The sequence below is a fragment of the Streptopelia decaocto genome (assembly GCF_964273445.1).
Source record: "Streptopelia decaocto genome assembly, chromosome: 5".
Taxonomy (NCBI): domain Eukaryota; kingdom Metazoa; phylum Chordata; class Aves; order Columbiformes; family Columbidae; genus Streptopelia; species Streptopelia decaocto.
Window position 1 is genome coordinate 69,056,171 of NC_138659.1, and position 18,991 is coordinate 69,075,161.

The 18,991-nt window shown below is 44.0% G+C and overlaps 2 protein-coding genes across 9 annotated transcripts in view; one reads left to right on the top strand and one right to left on the bottom strand.

Annotated features, from left to right (window-relative positions):
- The window catches only part of ZRANB1 (zinc finger RANBP2-type containing 1), a 40,927-nt gene extending 26,957 nt beyond the window's left edge, over positions 1 to 13,970 (top strand). For both annotated transcript variants that reach the window (XM_082054442.1, XM_082054441.1), the window contains exons 6-11: positions 2,122 to 2,193; positions 2,720 to 2,918; positions 6,327 to 6,447; positions 7,243 to 7,372; positions 10,002 to 10,231; positions 11,205 to 13,970. In XM_082054442.1, coding sequence (XP_081910568.1) covers positions 2,122 to 2,193; positions 2,720 to 2,918; positions 6,327 to 6,447; positions 7,243 to 7,372; positions 10,002 to 10,231; positions 11,205 to 11,423 — 971 coding nt within the window. In that variant the 3' untranslated portion in view covers positions 11,424 to 13,970. The remainder of the gene's footprint in view (positions 1 to 2,121; positions 2,194 to 2,719; positions 2,919 to 6,326; positions 6,448 to 7,242; positions 7,373 to 10,001; positions 10,232 to 11,204) is intronic.
- Positions 13,971 to 15,203: 1,233 nt separating this feature from the next.
- CTBP2 (C-terminal binding protein 2) overlaps positions 15,204 to 18,991 on the bottom strand; it is a 137,403-nt gene continuing 133,615 nt past the window's right edge. For all 7 annotated transcript variants that reach the window (XM_082054447.1, XM_082054443.1, XM_082054445.1 and 4 more), the window contains one exon: positions 15,204 to 17,155. In XM_082054447.1, coding sequence (XP_081910573.1) covers positions 16,975 to 17,155 — 181 coding nt within the window. In that variant the 3' untranslated portion in view covers positions 15,204 to 16,974. The remainder of the gene's footprint in view (positions 17,156 to 18,991) is intronic.

Sequence of the window (18,991 nt, forward strand, 5' to 3'; positions counted from 1 at the left end):
GTAAGTTCAAAAGCTTCTGTATATCAACACTGTATTTTCACAGTCACTTAAACATCTGTAGTCAACAGTTAGCAGCTGGACTTGAGACATGTCCAAGGACAGGGGTATATTTATCACACAAACCTATTCAGATATTACCTGTACAATGGAATTTCCACACAGTCTTTCAAATAAATGGATCCTCTTGAAGAGCCAAGGCACAGAAATTGGAGTGCCAAACTTTTAAATGGATTGCTGGCTGCTGTAACCCAGTTGTAGTTTAAAGGGAGCAATCGTACCAGAAAAAGGGGGCAACAAAAACAAAGAAACCAAACCAAAAAGCCCCCAACAAATAAAAAAGGCCAAACCAACCAACCAAACCAAACCAACAAACCAAACAGAAAACAAAACAAAAAGCCCACCCCACAACACCCTGCCTGTGCCAAACTACTATGAACTGTAGTAGCAACTCGTGTGCCTAAATGTGCACTTCACTGTTAGAAGCCCTGAGGCACTGGACATGTGAGCAGGACTGGCAGATCCAACCCTGGAATTAAGAACCATCTTAGTGCCCTTAAAATACCACTTAGAGGCCAGTAATTATCTCCTAGACGGCCTGAGGGGATGCTAGATGTTTCTGTTTAAGTATTTATTTACTCCCTTATTTAAGTTTCACAATTGTGCTGAAGCTAATGAAGTTTCTCTAGCTTCTGCTCTGCCTAGCAACCCTTTACTACTTCTGCATTGAAGTGCAGGACATGAGCAAATCTTTAAGGTGTAGCAAATATTTGATTTTAGAAGGTGTGTGTTTTGTTTAACATGATACAGGAGTCACAACAGTTTTGCCCATTACACAACTTTATGCCATTTTTTAATAACAACGGTAGATCCACAGTTACAGATCTTATCTGTGAAGCTTTGGGAACAGTTATCAGCACGGGCATTTTCCATCTTGTGGCTCAACAGTTTTCCCATTTCTTGTTTTCTAAGCTGCATGCTGTGGCCTACAAACCGTTGGGGTTCTCCAAACTCTTTTGTTGAAGTCTGCATGAAATGACAAAGAAAGTGGGTGTTCTGTACAAGAACAAGTCTCTTGGCAAACTGTTCCTGGCCATTGGGGGAGTCACTCAGATGGGTGTCCTGATGGACAGCAGGATGACCATGAGCCAGCACTGGGCCCTTGTGGCCAGGAAGCCAATGGTACCTGGGGTGGGTTAGAAGGGGGTGGTCAGTAGGTCGGAGAGGTTCTCCTGCCCCTCTGCTCTGCCCTGGGGAGACCACACCTGGAATCTTGTGTCCAGTTGTGGCCCCTCAGTTCCAGCAGGACAGGGAACTGCTGGAGAGAGTCCAGCGCAGCCACCAAGATGCTGCAGGGAGTGGAGCATCTCCCGTGTGAGGAAAGGCTGAGGGAGCTGGGGCTCTGGAGCTGGACAAGAGGAGACTGAGGGGGGACTCATTCATGGGGATCAGTATGGAAAGGGGGAGTGTCAGGAGGATGGAGCCAGGCTCTTCTGGGTGACAACCAGTGACAGGACAAGGGGCAATGGGTACAAACTGGAAAACAAAAGGTTCCACTTATATTTGAGAAGAAACTTCTTCTCAGTAAGGGTAACAGAACCTCCCTGGGCACTCTGGTCCATTGTTGTGGAGTCTCCTTCTCTGCAGACATTCCAACCCGCCTGGACACCTTCCTGTGTAACCTCATCTGGGTGTTCCTGCTCCGGGGGGGGATTGACCTGGATGAGCTTTTGAGGTGCCTTCCCATCTGTGACATTCTGGGATTCTGTGGGTGGAAAACCACTGCTTAGGATTGAAGCTGTCCTAAATATAGTAGGGTTGAAAATACTATTTATTTTCTCTTTCCACCTCAAAGTGGTTCTCTACTTCACTTTCTCCTTCAGAGAAATCCGTTCTTGCCCTACGTGTGCAGTGATGATCCCTTCTGTGTAAAAGGTTTGGCAGTCAGTCGGGGCTGCACGTGTGCTCCACAAATGACAGATCTGAATATACCAGCAGCTTCTCAGGGGAGGCATTAGGGGTGACAGGGCAAAACCTGCTGCCTCAGTGCTCCCGAGCATCAGGCGGGTAAAGTTTCTTTTACTGTAACATTAAGCAACTTTTGTTTGCTTTCTATTTTTCCAGATATTGAAGACTTACCGCCCACAGTCCAGGAAAAGTTATTTGATGAAGTACTTGATAGAGATGTTCAGAAAGGTACATGCTCTGAGAATGGCTAGAATCTTTCCTTTTCATTAGAGAATATATGTGTGGCTTTCTTGCTTTCTTGTTTTAACTATAGATTTAATGTTTTCAAGTTAATTTCCCCCCCTAGAATTACTTTAATTTTAACATTTACATTGTATTTAAGAGGCTGAGAAAAATTGGCGTCTGTAGAGATTATTTTCTTAATGTATCTTTAAAGAGTTTTAAAGCTTTGGAGTTTTAAGTCACAAGCTCTGTAAAGAAAGCTGAACAAGTATTTCCACTTCAGTAACAATCCTCAAACAAATGATTGTGGTCTATGGTTTGTTTTGGTGTAGGGGGGGGTTGTTTGTTTGTTTTCTCGACAGTATTTTGTCCAAGGAATGCCTTTAGCCATTGCAGTTCGCCTATTTTTGTAGTATGAAGGAAAACTGAGTTTTATTCATGTAACTGGATAAATGGTTGATGTTCTGCCATTACTGTGCTCCTCAGATTCTGTGCAAACAGGTTTTAAAAGAGGTTATTTTTTACGTTGCAGAGCTGGAAGAGGAATCTCCCATTATTAACTGGTCTCTGGAGCTGGGTACGCGCTTGGACAGCAGGTTGTACGCGCTTTGGAACCGGACGGCGGGCGACTGCCTGCTCGATTCCGTCCTGCAAGCCACGTGGGGCATCTACGACAAGGACTCCGTGCTGCGGAAAGCTCTTCACGACAGTTTACACGACTGCTCGCATTGGTGAGTTGTTTTTGTGTCCGTTTTAAAGGCGGCTTTCCACGCAGCACAGCAGTACGGTGTTAAAAAGAAACACAGCCACCCCTCCCCGATTTACAGCGGGTGAATCACAGCGTGATTCATGGCGTAATCGAGATCTGGCGTGTTTTAAACGCGAGCACTGGAAACTTGGACGTTCTGACCGTGGTGACGGTGTGTGATATCCAGCAAATAGCGTTTAAAACAGAGTTAAACATTTTACGCTGTGTGCTTGTCAAGAGTGTGCTGACCGCAGTCAGGGCCGGATTGACTTGCAGTGTAAATCACGCACGCCATGCCTCGCTGCCATGGTGGAAGCTTTGCAGAAGATTGTTAAAAGAAGATAGCCTTTTATTCTCGTATAAACTTCGCAGTATTTTCATTCCATCTGCTTAGTTACAGCTTTATTCGGCATTGCTGGTTTTGTTCCTGTTCTGTCTGCTAAAATAGTTGCAGTAAAGCACAGTGACATTCAACTGCTGCTGTCGTTAGGCCATAGAGTTAATTTATCATTCCGTAAAACAGCTTCTTTAGTCCAATACTGTGGTTTGCCTCTGCTAGAGGAAAAACTCTTCCGATTGGACCCCGGTGTCCACCAGCTCTCAAGTGTGATGTGGGACTAAGGGAAGAGATTAGTAAAGACTAATAATTTAAGACGCAGGCGATTAGATTTCTTATGTTCTTGTAGTCAAGGGCAAGAGAAGCGCTGTCGGCAGGCGTGCTGGAGAAAGAGCCTGTCCTCTTGCTCTATGTGCTGGACAGAAAGTCAACAATGAAAGTTCATTTTAGGGGTCCCTGTAAGTTGTTTTTGTAATTACTGTCCCCAGCTGCCCCCTGTTTGGAGAAAACTCCCCAAATTCACACCCAGAGCTGGATTTAGTGGTGCTTCTGTAACAATTCTCCCGAGAACCCGTCCCCAGATGTATCTGTCGCTGCTTTAGAGTTGTTTATAATGGAGTGTGCATCTCGACCACGCAGGAATGTCCCTGGCATTGCAAACAGTTCCCCTGAGGCCAGAATAGAAATTTATGATAGATCAGGTTTTGTTCTTTATGGTAACAAAAACAAGCGTGGTATCCAAAAACACGCTGCAGACTATTGAGGCTTAAACTGATCTTTCAAAATGTTAGTGTGAACTACTGCTGGCTTATGTTGTGTCTAACATAACACTCGTTATTTATACTGTATTAAATCTGGTTAAGCTTTTTAGTTCATTTTCTAGACAGAATTTGCATTTTACTCTTAATTCACTTAATCTTTATCCTTATTGGAAGCATTTTTTTTTAAACTGATCCATGTGTTATAGCTGTTTGAATACAGTTCCCTACCTTCAGTCTGGATAATCTTATTTGCTCGTTTGTCATCGGAAAAATTAGTAGAAGACTTTAAGTTCTGTTGTAAACTGATTATCCTGTACGTCCTATACTTGCTGTATAGATTCTGTGTTGCCCAAGATACTTTTAGTTGTGTGGGACAGGACGTGGAGCAGGGAAGAGGTGACATTGTTGTCACTGGCTCTAATGACAGCTGCTGAAGGAATAGGCTCTGAAGTGCCATCGCTAATCTGAACAACAATGTGCTTCATTGCACATTGAAGCACAGCAGGACTGTTCTCCAAAACCTTCACAAAGACACTTAAACTGGTAGTTTTATAGTCACAGAAAACTCCTCTAATTCATTTGGCCTCATTTTGCTACGTGTGTTTAGATGCTGAACAAAGAAGAATCTACTTACTAGAGACAGTCTAGTGTTGGGTACCCAGAAGAAGCTCAACAGTGAAGTCCCCAGAGGCTCTGGCCTGTGGAGTCTTTTCCACTCACCTTTTAAGTGACTACACTCTTTTAGTTTACTGATTTGTCCCTTTTTGTATTCCGCCTTTAGCTTTTAATGGAGAACGGGCATATGCCCTAAGTTGCCTTTCAGATTTATTATTGTTAATGGATACATTCTGTGCTCTTGTGCTAAACTGAAAAGTTTGTTTTGAATGAGATCAAAATCTCGAGTCTTCTGTGTGCAAGACTGACCTCCCGGAGCACCTGCAGGTGCCTGTGTCTGAGCGACCCAAAGAAACCGCTTTAGGGAAAACAACCTCCACCATAGGCAGTGATTTGGTTTGTTCTGGTTGTGTGTGGTGTGTTTTGTTTTGTTTTGTTTTTCCACAGAATCTGATTAAACTTCTTTCAGGAGACTTGGCAATTAATTAATTTAGCACAAGATGTTCGCTGAGACTTTTCTGGGGAGAAATGGGCAAAATATCAGCTGCAAAGATGGAAGCAGTTGCTGCATTAGGATAGGAACTGGAACGTAGCTATGTCCAGAGGGTTCCCTATAGATGAGTGAGCACAGAGACCTATCAGAGTATCTCACTAATCAGTCTTCTAAGCCATGCAAAGGTTTTAGTTGTGCTTGGAAAAACCAGCCTGGTTGGTGACAGCTGTCACAGGTACCCAGATTTTAGGATGATTGCGTCATTACAGAAAGCATAGGAAAGGTTTCTTCCACACACTCTGTCTGTTTTCTCAGATTTTAATTGAGCTCATTTCAATGACTCTTTAATAAACTGAACTTCAGAATGGTTTCTTTGTCTTGGCAGTGGAGGCCGTGGTTTAAGGCTGGCTTAGTGTTCCTCACTAAACCGGTGTTCCCCATGGCAAGTTGTGGCTTTTCCACTGTGCTGTGATTGGACTGAGTTAAAAAGTCAGCATCTGCTTTTCAATATGTAGGTAATTTTCTTTGTAATTGGTTAAGATAAAACATTAGTGCTACACTAGTGTACAAAAATGTTAATTTTAATTTCAACAGAAAAACAGAAATCCTGTGGCTTTAAAACTTTTAGTTTACATGGGATAAATCCCCCTTTCTAGATTAGATTCTTATCCGTGCTGCTTTGTAACTGTTCACAGAATGTGAAATTACTGTACTTTTTGCTTCAAGAACTGATGTAAAACAGATTCTGCCTCTTAACCGTGGCCTGTTTGAAGTTGATACGTGCGTACTTTGGAGTTAATTGGCTCGTGATTTGGTCAGCAACAGAGAATACCTGCACTGTTCGTGTGAGAACAACGAGCAACTCCTCTTATGTGAGATGGAACGTCTTCGTTATGTTCCTTGTACATCCATGCTTAAATAATCTGAAATAAAGCTTCAAAAAGCTATTACAAGAAGTATCAAACTAGCCCGGAGCCTGTTAGGAAGTTTTATCTATTAGAGCATGTTTGCTGTAGACATTGTGATCCTGAGGATTATCAAATGGAGTTTCTTGAAGATTAAAACCAAAACACAATCTAGTCTTTCTTCCCCCACCTTTCCAGGCTGAGGATGAAGGGTTATGAGAGTCAAGTGCTGGGGTTGAGTAATATTTTTGTCTTTACCACTCTTTCTCTGACCTTTTAGGTTCTATACACGCTGGAAAGAGTGGGAATCGTGGTATTCCCAAAGCTTTGGTTTACATTTCTCCCTGCGAGAGGAACAGTGGCAGGAGGACTGGGCATTCATACTCTCTCTTGCAAGCCAGGTAAGAAAACTTCTGTAAGGTGGCTGGTTGGAAGGATATTGTAATCTCTGAAGAGAAATTGCAAGAACTTGAAGTGTTCCTCAGGAATAAGAATTTCCATGGATAAAGGACATAATCCTCTTAAGCCAACAATCAAAGTATTCCTGGGTAGGCTCTTCCTGCCAAGGTGGAAAAGTTCATTTAAAATTCTAATTTCTGAGCTTACTGTTGAGCAGGACGGTGCAAACAGCTCTGGCTCTTTTGGTGTAGAATAACAGACAATTGTCTTTTTAATGTCCTGCAGCACTTACCTCCTAGAACATCATCTCTGAGCTCACATGGCTTAAACTGGCAAGCTGATGTTTTATAACCCCCTTCCGAAATGAGATTTACATTCCTATAAGTTTAGCTCCTCTTTTAAAGCATAAACATGAATTTGCTGCTGTTTTCTTGTGACTTGTTGTAGATGTGCTCTTTTCCTATCATCCAAAGGTATTTAACTCAGCCTTGCCTTAGATAAGTGAATTATTTTTAGACTAAACATTAGGTACAGTTTCATTTCTAGGCGGGCAGTGATTGAATCTGGGCAATAGGACAAAGAATTATTACTGACAGATTAAGTTCTTGTGCAAGCTGAAATGTTTTTGCTTATTTCCAACTGATCTGTAATACTCTTCCAGTCTTCTGTTTTTCCTGTCAAAACGAGATCACTCTTAAAAGCATTTTTCTGTCTCAGATTGAGACTATATTTCAGATTTCCAAGCAGAGATGGATAGGTTCTGTTTCACGTGTTGTCTTTCTTTGTGTTTGGTCCAGCCTGGAGCGAGTTTGGAGCAGACACACATTTTTGTACTTGCACATATTCTTAGAAGACCAATTATAGTTTATGGAGTAAAATATTATAAGAGTTTCCGAGGAGAAACATTAGGATATACCCGCTTTCAAGGTAAGCCTTTAGCTTTTCAAATTGAGTCGTCAAAAAGGTTCAGCTTTAATTGATAAAGTAGTTAAAGGGTGAGCGACATGAAACCACCAGCTGGAAGAGGATGGAATCATGTTGTGTGTAAATTTTCGGTAGCTATTAAAAAGAACATACCAATCCCCTTAAAACTTGCAGTTTTTCATTGTATAGCGAGCATGCTGCCTGTAGCCACAGGGAGAATATATTTCGCCCTCCACTCAATGTGCCTTTAGTCTGTAATTCCTGTGGGATATTTGGTTGTGAGGACTCACCAGAAGTTGTGTGGTTTGTACTGCTGGGAGACACGGGAGGTTTAATAAATGGGATTTGCAGTTCTGTTCATGTGTGGTACTAATGGCTGCAAGTGTTCGTTTTAGAAACTAAACCATCTTGAGCATAGCGCTGGGTGAGGCAGCAGGACGTGGTGGCGTCGGCTGAGCTCGTCACCTTCGTTTCGGGACGAAGGGACGTGTCCCATCACTCCACAGCAGCATTTGTGAAGCAGCCCCTTAGAGCAGTGAAAAGGGGTCACCCGTAAAGCCAGAGGCAAAGGGGTATAAGGAAGGCTTGAGGAATTAAAGCAGGGCGGAGAAAAAAAGCCGAGCTTTTCTTGTGGCTTATTAAAGTAAAAGAGGTGGCTATGTGGATGTTTGGTGTGGAGGCTGAAAGGGAAGGAGTTCTGTTCGTAAATGCTCTACCAAGAGTTGTTATGTGAGGTGTAAGATTAGGTAACTTAGTTACGATTTACAAAATATTGGTCGACTGATAATGTCAATCGTGCTTTCTGCAAAAGTGAATTCCATGACGTAGTTAAAAGGGAGTTTTAAAAATGTATCTGTGCTTCAGTAATTCACACTTTCCGGCAAGTGTGATGTAAATACCGACCTGTTTATCAAGCAGTGCTGTAATTCTGCGTAGCTGGATCAGGTTCTTTCTCCTATTCCAGCAGCGTAGCCATCCTTGAGACAAAGATGTCCAGCTGACTCAGTCCAGTTTTGCTTAGAAATTTGTTTGTGGATTTCTAAAGAATCTTTTATTGGAGATGATAAAATGATGGACTGTGAAAGAACAGTTAGTCGTGTGATAAATATCTGACACTTCAGATTCGGGTTGCTTTTAACCCCGAGGATGAGTAGTTTGTCAAATGTTATTTTATCCAGTGGGCACAGAGCAGACAAGTGTTACATGGCCTAAATACGCTGAACTTGTTGTCTTGCTCCGTGAAGCAGACGGTAACCGGGTGTCTGGACAACCTTTCGCTAGACATGCGTTTCCAGGAATTCAGTCAGACAAATATTTACGCCTCATGGTTCGCTCGCCGCATCCATCCGTACATAGAAACACCAACAGGTGAACTTGGGGGTGCTGGGTCAGGTTACCTGCATGTGCTGCTGCCCTTGTCCAGCCACACTTCTGTGGTCAATTAAATGCCGGTGGCAGAGCCGAAACCAAACAGCCGTGGGGCCGGGAGCAGCGTGGGCTGCCGAATGGTGCGAGATTTGCTGTTCTGGGCCAGGATGCTGGCGACGCTTTGAGGAGTCCTTGGGCTTCTCCGATGTGCTTTAAGGTCACATTCACCAATTAAAAAAAGGAAAGGTTGATTGTGGGTTGTGACAGAGATGGGTAACAGTCTGTAGCACCTTGGAAGGTGCTGTAAACCCCAGTTTGCCTCCAGAATTTCCTGTGTAGCGTTGCCATCCCTCTCTGGATGTCGGAGCCGTGTTTTGCTGCAGCGGCCGCCCCAGCCCGGGTTGCTATGCTACGTGTGCGTTGCAGTTTACGGGCGGCTATTTTTAAACCGTCACAAGGTGAGGCAAGTCCTGCCCAAGTCTTGCAGCACTACTCACCAAGAGTTATTTGTCTTCCTAGAAGAAGAGTTCTGGTGTTATTTTGAGACTTCGCATGCCCCGAGCAAATGACCGTCTTCATTGCTAAAAATGGGGGGGATTAAAAAACCAGCGCGGTTTCTTTCAGAATCTGACGTCAGTAATTTATCTGAGCAAAATAGTAGCAGCTTCTGGGTTGGTTTTTTTTTTTGAGACCATATATGTATAATTGATGTGGGTTAATTTAATCTATGAGTACAATGTTGATGAGAAGTCTTGTCTCCGGGATGGGCTACATACTTAGGTGCTGGATGATATTTTGTGCGGTAAGTTCTTCTAAGTTTTGTAGGCAGATGGAATATTTTCCTGGTCAAAACAGACATCTGACTGAAGATTTATTTCTGTACTGCAGAATTTTTATTTGCTATAGTTTATTTTTAATAAGAGTTGCCAAACATGGAAGACTGCATTTCTAACCTTGTTTTTTTGCTCATCGCTCTACTATAGACCGTAAATTTTAGGGGAATGGTAATGTGGTGTTTGTTGTAATGGCTTTTATGTCTAAACTGGTACAGTTGCAGAGTTACTCGACTAATCTCATGTTAAGTTAATAATAATTAGCTGTACTGAAAAGTGTGGCCTATATTAGCGCAGGCCAAACCAAGTGTGTTTTCAGTGCTTGTTAATGTGCTGCTGCTATTGTGTTTAGCCGAAATAAAAGGTTTGTATCCAAATTTATTCTTGAACACAGTCGTTCTGAGTCTTACCCTTGTCTTCCTCTGCCCTAGGTGTGTATTTGCCTTTGTTATGGGAACAGAGTTTTTGTTGGAAGAGTCCGATCGCTCTGGGCTACACGAGGGGCCATTTCTCCGCCCTGGTTGCCATGGAGAACGATGGTTACGGCAACCGCGGCGCTGGTGCTAACCTGAACACTGACGACGACGTTACTGTTACTTTTCTACCGCTGGTGGACAGCGAGAGGAAATTATTGCACATTCACTTCCTCTCTGCTCAGGAGGTAAGAAATACTTGTGCATCTGGTGGCCTTTTTCACCGTAACCCCCACCTCGTTTTGCAGTTCAGATAATTACAAGGAGTATGCTGCTCTGTTTAATTAATACTGCTCCTTCCCCATCATTTCAGGTGATTCTGAAAGAGTCTTTCCCACAAATTTGATGCTTATTTATAGCTCTGTAAATTGAAAGCGACTTTACTGTGCATATTAATACACGTGTACCTTGAAAAGGACCCAGAAATAAGGATTCTGATGCTGACGCAAGACTGAAATATGCTGCTTTTTTTTCGGCATGCAATATAACTATTGGGCAGTAGTTACAGCATGCTCTGCCTCTTTTATAATGAATCTCAACTAATTTCTCCTTTAATAACTACAATAAAGACAGGGAACCACTTCAGTAAAGTGTGTGTGTGGGGAAGGGAGGGCTGGAAAACCTGAAGGAGTTGCAAAAAGTATGGTCTTTATCCTATAGGTAAAGGAGAAGTAGTATGGGCTTTATCCTATAGGTAAAGGAGAAGTAGTATGGGCTTTATCCTACAGGTAAAGGAGAAAAAGTATGGGCTTTAAGTCTAGAGAGGGATATTTTCTTAGAGAGCCATGACATTTGTGATGTCTTACAGGAGGAAATGTGTAATGTCAAGAACGACAGACTCCTGAAAACTGCTTTGTAAAGCCAGAAGGCTCTTTTAGGACTTACCTGCTTATGTTGTGACTCCAGAAGTAGTTAGTTGCTCACAGTAATTGAAGTATAGCAAGGCTATATTGGAAATACACGCCTGAAAAATCTAGAAGAGTAGGTGGATGGTATTTTGAGGGCCTTTCACATTTTGGTTGAAAAGGGCACGTGCGTCCGTTTGGCTTTTGGAGACTCCTGGCCCTCCCAGCCCGGCTGCTCCAGAGCATCACGGGGGGATGATTTAAAGTCGCTGGTGATGTTTCAAACCTCGTTCTCCCTCCTTTTGTCTCCCCAAAGATCGGTAACGAGGAGCAGCAGGAGAAGCTGCTGCGGGAGTGGCTGGACTGCTGCGTGACCGAGGGGGGCGTCCTGGTGGCCATGCAGAAGAGCTCGCGCCGCCGCAACCACCCCCTGGTCACCCAGATGGTGGAGAAGTGGCTGGATCGCTACCGGCAGATCCGGCCCTGCACGTCCCTTTCCGACGGCGAGGAAGACGAGGATGACGACGACGAGTGACGGCGAATCCACGGAGAGTGAAGCAGCGCGGAGCGTCCGAGCCGGAGTTCGCCTTGTGCTCCAGCAGTTCGTGGTGGAGCGACCCAATTCTAGGAGAGAACGTGCTGTAAAGGATTTATTCTAACTGGTGTGGAGAGAGTTCTAGAAGCTGCGTGAAGAGAGCGAAACGGGCTGGACTACAGTTTGTATAAAAACAAAAAACAGCTAATTTTATTATCAAGACAGAAAAAAAACCACAACAAACCACCAACAAACGTTTTTTCTTTCTGATTGTAAATCTGTCTATAAATGTACCGCATGTGGTTGTGTAAGAGGTTGTGTAATAGGAAAAGTATACCAGCATCTTAATTATCGCAAAGAAATGTTTCCAATAAGGGCACTTACGAAAGCACATGTTGGATATCGCTGCCCTCCGAGGTTCTTTTATGGTAGAACTTGGTATTCTCCATCACCTTTGAGCTACTCTGACACGTTTCTGTGAAAGGCCCCTGTATGTGAAATCTCACTAGTGCCCAGGTCAGATTGTGAGGGTTTTTTTGTTTGCACAAAATATCCACAGCAAGTCATAAGCAAAAATACATCCATTATTTTACTAATATTTTAGTTACAGTGGTGCCCGTGTAATAAAAGCTCAACTCTGTGGAACAAACTGGAAGAGAAGCTAAATTTTCATTGAGTGAGATGATTTGTTTCCTGCACAAGTTGGGGATTTTTTTTGTGCGTATTTTTTTCTTCTTATAGTTAATAGATTGTTTTCAGTATACATATTTATTCAGAGAAGTGACCTGAAATATAGGGATTTTATTCCTGCGAGCAAACACTAAAGGAAATGGTGTGAAATCTGAGAGCTCAGCCATGAGTGAGAATTTCATGTCTTGCTGTGATACAAACTACGTATCGTTTTACCATTTATTCTCATCAACTTAAACACTGCTGCAAATGAAAAGCCACCTTTTGGAAGGGTTCCTCCTCGCCCGTGGAATCTAGTGAGAACACACTTGGCAGGTGGAATTAAAGAGAAGAATCTATGCTAAAGTTGTTTTTTAAAGGCACTGTGTTATATATTTCTCAGTATGTAAACCTGGGAATTTCTTGCATGTTGATTGATGTGGCCATACTTAAACTTATGTAAGTTCCTACGGTTGTAAGTTCAGAGTATATTCTCCAGTAGAAATTTTATTATATTTGATAACTTTAGCCATGTAACCTGTAATGGATAAAGTTTATCTAAAAATCTCACTGAAACACTAAAGGTTAATGCCAGTTTTTACATATGCAGTGCAATTCAGGTGGGCTTGAAAAGCACTTTTGATGGTGTGGTGATTGAATAAGGAATTTTGAAGTAGATGAAATGGTTTTAATTAGAATTTGGAAAGAAGCCCCATAGCACATATTTTTATGTAGTTCAGAGCTATGGAAACCCTGAGGAACTTGCTGCTTTTTCTTCCAAATGCTGCTTAGATGGTGTTGAAACGTGCGCAACTCCTACAGAAACGTGGTGACGACACCAAAAGGATCGTAAGAATGACGTACTGTATTAACTTAGCAACTTTCCCATCATAGATTCCGTTGGGGTTTATTATGAGACATCTCCACCTTTGGTTATTTTGGCCATTAGATCTCTGACTGGTGCATGTGCAGCCGTTCAGGTAAAAGAACGCATGAATATCCGCAACGCGCGCACGAGTTCCCTGATGGAAACAGGCAAACCGCAGATCCTGAAGAGGTTCTTCAAGCATAGGGGCCTATTTCACATTTGCTTTCTAAATTTTGGTTGTGTTTTTTCCCCTCACCCTGTCCAGCTGAGACTCGCAGCTTTTCTGTTGGGAACTGAGAACGCAAGAGTTGCCGTGATCTGAGCTGGTCTGTGCTATGTGTTCTCCCTTGTGGTGTAACCCAGAAGTCCTGCTAGGTCAGGACTAAGTATGCCAGCGTACATACAATGGTCAGACCACTGTAAGCTCAGATCCCGGCTTACCTAGGCCTCACTTCCCTGCGCAGACCATCCAAATGGGTGAAAGGATGAGCTTTCCTTTAGCAGGCGCCTCCGAGGGGCGCGCAAAACGCCGCGCGGAGCTTCCCGTCCCGCTCCACCCTTTGCTTTCCGCGGTCCCGTTCCGTTCGAGGGAGTTTAAGCTTCCTCCTAACATGGGGAGATGAAACCAATGTGAAACCTGCCTTGAGCCGCGCATGCCTTCCCGCCTCCCTCGCTGTGCTGGGCAGCTGCCGTGCGGCCCTGGCGCCCCTGCGGCACGTTCAAGTTCAAGTCCAGTGCTGCAGCCAGTCCGGGCTGTTTCTCAGCCGCATGCGCCGCGCTCGCCGCAATTTCTCCCCTCCTGGCCTGAGAGGAACAGTCCTGGTACTTCCGAGCTTTCCTTGATCGTTATTGTTCTGTTCCGATATGCTGTACAATGGTATGTTCAGGTTTAACACGCTTCACGGGTCATTTCGGGACTGGTGAAGTATCTTTTATTTTTCAAAAATCAAAGTGATCCAAACCTCATGTACCTGTAGATTAAAGAGATGCAACCCCCTTGCTTTGTGCGAGCGCAGTACTCGGTCTATGTCAATGGGTTCTCCTTGAATTACACACTTGAAAGTTTACAAATACTGAGATCAATTTGCAGGTGCGCTACCTTGCAGCTTGTCGGCAAGTTCTGCTCTTTTAGCCAAGTATATCTAGACATACAATTGGGTTCCTCAGTTATTTTCCTCATACTATTGCTTGCAGTAGCACACGCTTTTCTAGCGCAGAACTTGGCTTTTCATCGCTACCTCCTTTCTGTGTTTGGTTTTTCTTTTTTCCAGTTTTATTTATAAATTCTGTAGTGAAAATCCCTGTATTTCTTTTGTTTCTAATATATTAAAATTTAGTAATTCTGGATTCTCCTAAAGTTCTGCTGCATGGCTTGTGGCTAGATGGTGTTTGCTCCATTAACCGAACCAATTTGTGTGCATTTAGACACCCTTCCTTAACTGCTGCTTTTCCATTTTTCCCCTTTTGTTGAGTAAGTTCCCTTAACCCCCTTTTTTTAAGGTTTTATTCAGTGTCTGTTGCCTTCAAGCTGCTTGTTCTAAGCTACTGCCACCCACTGTCACCAGAGACTGCTGAGCGTGACCCCGCGCTGGGCTCCGTCAGCAAAGCCACCGCGCAAACCTCCGCCACCAACAGTTCATCTCCTTTCTTTGCCCGAATAATCTGCTTCGGCGCGTTGGAATCGCGACGGTGCTCATCCCCTTCTGCTCTGCGTCGTCTTTGCGTGTCGCTGCTGTTGGCACCGCAGGCGCTGGAAGCCCAAGAGCGGGGGGGAAATGCCAAACCCTGTGGTTTGTAACCCCGGGGTCTGCTCGTTGCTGCTCCCGGTAGCTCGTGGCGCTTTGGCAGCACTCGCTGGCTGCTTTTGTGTCCGTCCGTGGTTTGGGTGAAGAGGGAGGTTGGGTGCTGGATGGAAACCGCAGCGTTTGCCCTTTTCTGCGGGGTTTGCGCTGCGCCCCTCGCTGTCCCGCTGCAGAGTCGGCTGCTGGCAAACGACGCTCCAGGATCCTGCGACACCCCCCTGGGCTGCAGCTCCTTATTCAAACCCAAATGCAAGTACCACAGCTACTTTATTTTTAAAACAACTCTAAACCGCCATTTGGTATTTCCCAAATACCTTTGCTGCAACTGACCTGTTTAATCCTGGTTTCTCATGATGCTCATGGATCATCAGATGTGCCGTGTCCCGTGGGCACGCTTAAAACCTGGGTTTTATAACCTCTTAAACATGTTTGAAGCTGGTCACTAGTTTTCAGTTTAATATGAATCAAACAAAATACAGAGTTTTGTAACCCAGACGTCCTTTTGGTTTTAGTTTTTTGTCTGTGCCCCATGAAAGGGCAGAAGGGGCCTTTTCTCCAGCCAGGCTTGAAGCCGCTCGCGCCTCCCGGGCACACTTTCCGCTTTGTTCCCAGCCGGTTGTTAACGCCCCGTGTCTCGAGTACGTACAACAAATATTGGAGGTGTAGCTGCCTTCGTAGCTTAATGGAAACCCTGGTGATCTTTTTAACATCCCATCTGATGTTAAATACTCACAAATTGTAAGTTTACAGCTCACGGGTAGCACCACCTGGATAGGACTGAAAGTGAGCGTTTCCCGGCAGGTTTAAAGCTGAGCTGCACACGGCGTTTCTCAAAGCCTGGTTCTGGAGTTACATTTCTGTCCCTTAATTGTGTTTTCAAGGTCTGCGACTTAAAGCGAGAGCTCTTACCTTTCAGAAATTATAGAAATTTTATCACTTTTTATTGAAAACTGCACTGAACGCTAAATGTCCACCTTTACAAGAAACAAATACAATTAACAGTAACACTAAAACAAAACATACTTCTGATAGCCATTGGTATTTTTTCTGGTTGGGACAGCTTACGATTTTTGTCACAGAAACAGGAATGTACCCATACAAAGGCTCAAAATAGGCCATCTCTTTTAAAACCAAAAAAAAAGGCGATGATTCACAAAAGACTATGAATATAACATGTAACTAGTTGATACAAATCTAATAGGATTTGTTAAAATCAGTCACATCTAATAACACATTTTGAAGTGTTCTTGTATAAAATAGCACGTGAAGAAAAGAAGACTTTTATCAATGTCTAAAAAAGTGGGGTTTGTTCATAGACAGTCTGACAAGTTACCATAAAAAGTGTTTCCTGAGACATAAGGAAATGCAACATTATTCTTGAACCCTTTCCAGCTCAAGACTTTTTTTTTTTCCACTTGATAAAATAGCTGCAGATTTAAAACTGAGAAAATATATTTGAGTACAAATAGTGTGTGAAACTTAATACTTTCTTCCTTTTTTTTTTCTTTTTTTTTCCTTTTTTTCTCTTTTTTTTTAGATTTTTCTCTTCTTGCATCATTGCAGGGCGCAAGTGAATGCACAGCTACTTTATTCAGTGTATTGGGCAGTTTGGTTTTTCCTCCTGAAAGGCAACTCCTGTCACACGTCACTGGCCCTGGGACACTGCAAAAAGGATCATTATTATTATTATAATTATTCTTCTAAGCCAGCACTGACGCCTCCCGTTAGAACAGGAAACCAGATACAAGAGTAAGGAAAGGGCTGAAGCCGCATAATGGTTTCCTCTTCCATTTCTGTTAACTCTGTGAGGATTGTTGAATGCAATGGTTTGAAACAGGTGCAGAAGCCCTGCTCTTCCCAAAGAACGGAGGGAGAAAAGAGCCATTTTTATTCATGTGATTGCTGCACAGATGAAGGAAACTTAACACACAAGAACAGAAGCTGATCAGTAACGTCTCGCATCCTCGTTGGCCGCGCTTCAGCGAGCAGGTGACTCCCGAGGGCTCCTCCCCGCTCTTGGCCGCGACCGCTTTGTCCTTAACACTGCAACATCAATGACGCGGCTGTCCAAAATCAACGTTACAAATTTCGTATCAAATTATTTTTTTTTAGTTCATGTATAACTTCTTCTCCAATGTCTCTTGGTCCCAAGTTTATTTAGTGATTTTTTTTTTTTTTTTTAATTTTCGATTTTATTTTTTTAAATTATCTGCTATTGCTCGTTGGGATGTTCCCTGTTGTCCCCGTGTTTTGTGGGCTGGTTGGGAGACGGAGCTTGGGAGGGATGCGCCACGGTGGGGAGGTTGTGTGTGACGGGGATGCCTCCGGGAAGGATGCCCTCCATGGCGGCCGGGAGCCCCCCCGGCGCCACGCTCACCATCCCCGGCGGGTACCTGGGGACAGAGAGAGGAGAGGCCATCACCCACCACCGCCACAGAGAGACTGCGCTGCTCCTCTGCAGCCACGGGACAGCTGGCGGTTACACCAACGCCGCTGGGGGGAAACTGCTGCTTTTCTCATTTAATGTGTGTGACCCTCCGCTGCTGGCAGCTGCTTTATCCTCCCAGTCCTGCAGAAGCACTGACAGCCCTGCCAATGGATGCTGATGCATTTGGATGCTGATGCATTTAGATGCTGATGCATTTAGGTGCTGATATATTTAACTCCTTACATTCCCAACTATTTGCAAAGAGCGCTGGTGTAGGCTTAATGCCCCAGCTCGAAGTACTGAGTTACACACCAAAACTGTCTGTGTATGTGAGTTTTTTGGGGATTTTTTTCAATTTGTTTTGTGATGGAGTATCTGAGTGCTGGCTCTGCCTCATGAGCCAACACCGTTTGACTTTGAAAGGAGGGGAAACAAGTTTTATTTATATCCAGTGCTTTTTCACACATGTAAAAAAACCCTGAACACTCCGCTGCTAGAGGAGAGATGCGAATAATGCTGAGAAAGTCAATATTTCCTATTAATTATCAAGGTGTTTTATATGAAGTTGGATTGTTCTAAACCTTTATTGCACTGTTTGCCTGAACTCAACACTTTTAATACTAAAAGCACATACTAGAGAAGTGATACTGTGTCCTATAGTAATAATTTCCTCATGCTTAATGTTGCGAGGAGGCAAATAATTTTTGCCGATCAGCTGAGGGAAGAGAAAACAACGGGTGTAAATAAACTCCAGCCCCCTACCCAGGCTCTCCTGTTCTGTTCATGGCCCCAATCCGGGCTCAGTGTAAATGCCCCGTGTCTGAGCCAGAAGATCTGGATCAACTGAAACCTTTATGCCTGAAACTGAAGTTTCTTGTCAGCAACACTGAAGCCCTCAGCTTTTTGTTAAGAGCTGTTTGAAGAGCAATCACTCGCTCGGAGAGTGCTTTTCCAAAAAGACTCTGCCTGATGCCTGAAGTTGCAGCAGACTCCTAGGATCCCATTACTAGATGGGCACAAATTGGTTTCCTTTACTATAAACCAAATGCCCTTGACAAAAGGAACCACGTCGGACTAGAAGCTGTGCCTGTGTCACTCCTTTGCCTTCATGACACTGATTTCTATCTCCTCTTCTGTTTCTTTCCCTGTTCCTTTTCATGGTCAGGCCTTTTTTTCTGCAGCTTTGCCTGTGGAGCTCTAGACTGGTCTTTGCTGGGTAATTCTGTATCAGCTGCCAACATTGCTGCACCACCATGGTGAGGTGTGGAGGACGGACACAGCCCTTGGGGAAGTGTCCTCCACTATGATATGGGGACTGGGGCTTGTTCTGAACCTTCTAACAGGTTGGTGAACCATAAGAAAGACTTTCTCTTGAAAAACAGGGTAAGGAATCATCTTGAATGCTCTCTGAAAAGCCAAAAGCGAGCTTGCTGCCTTCATCATCCCTGCATGCAAATACCTTTGGCCACCTACACCTGGGTGTAAGTTTTCCCTCTATGGAAGGTGAGCTGCATCCTCCTCAGGCAGCCAGAGAGCGCAGCTGAAAAACGCAGCTTATATGTCTTTCTAAGAGCTGGGGGAGCTATACGCATTCCAAGAAATAACATGGAGTTTGAGGAAGGAGAAGAAATGAGAATTTCTCATGCTGTCCGCAGGGAAGATGTGATGTAGGGGCAACAAGGCGCAAACCCTCCGGACATGGGCCGCGTGGGGCCAGGGGGACTGAGCCGGAAGCACCTCCCTGCTGCTGCCATCGCCGCGGGAAAGGTGGAGGGAAAACCGGGAGAGAACGGGAGGATTC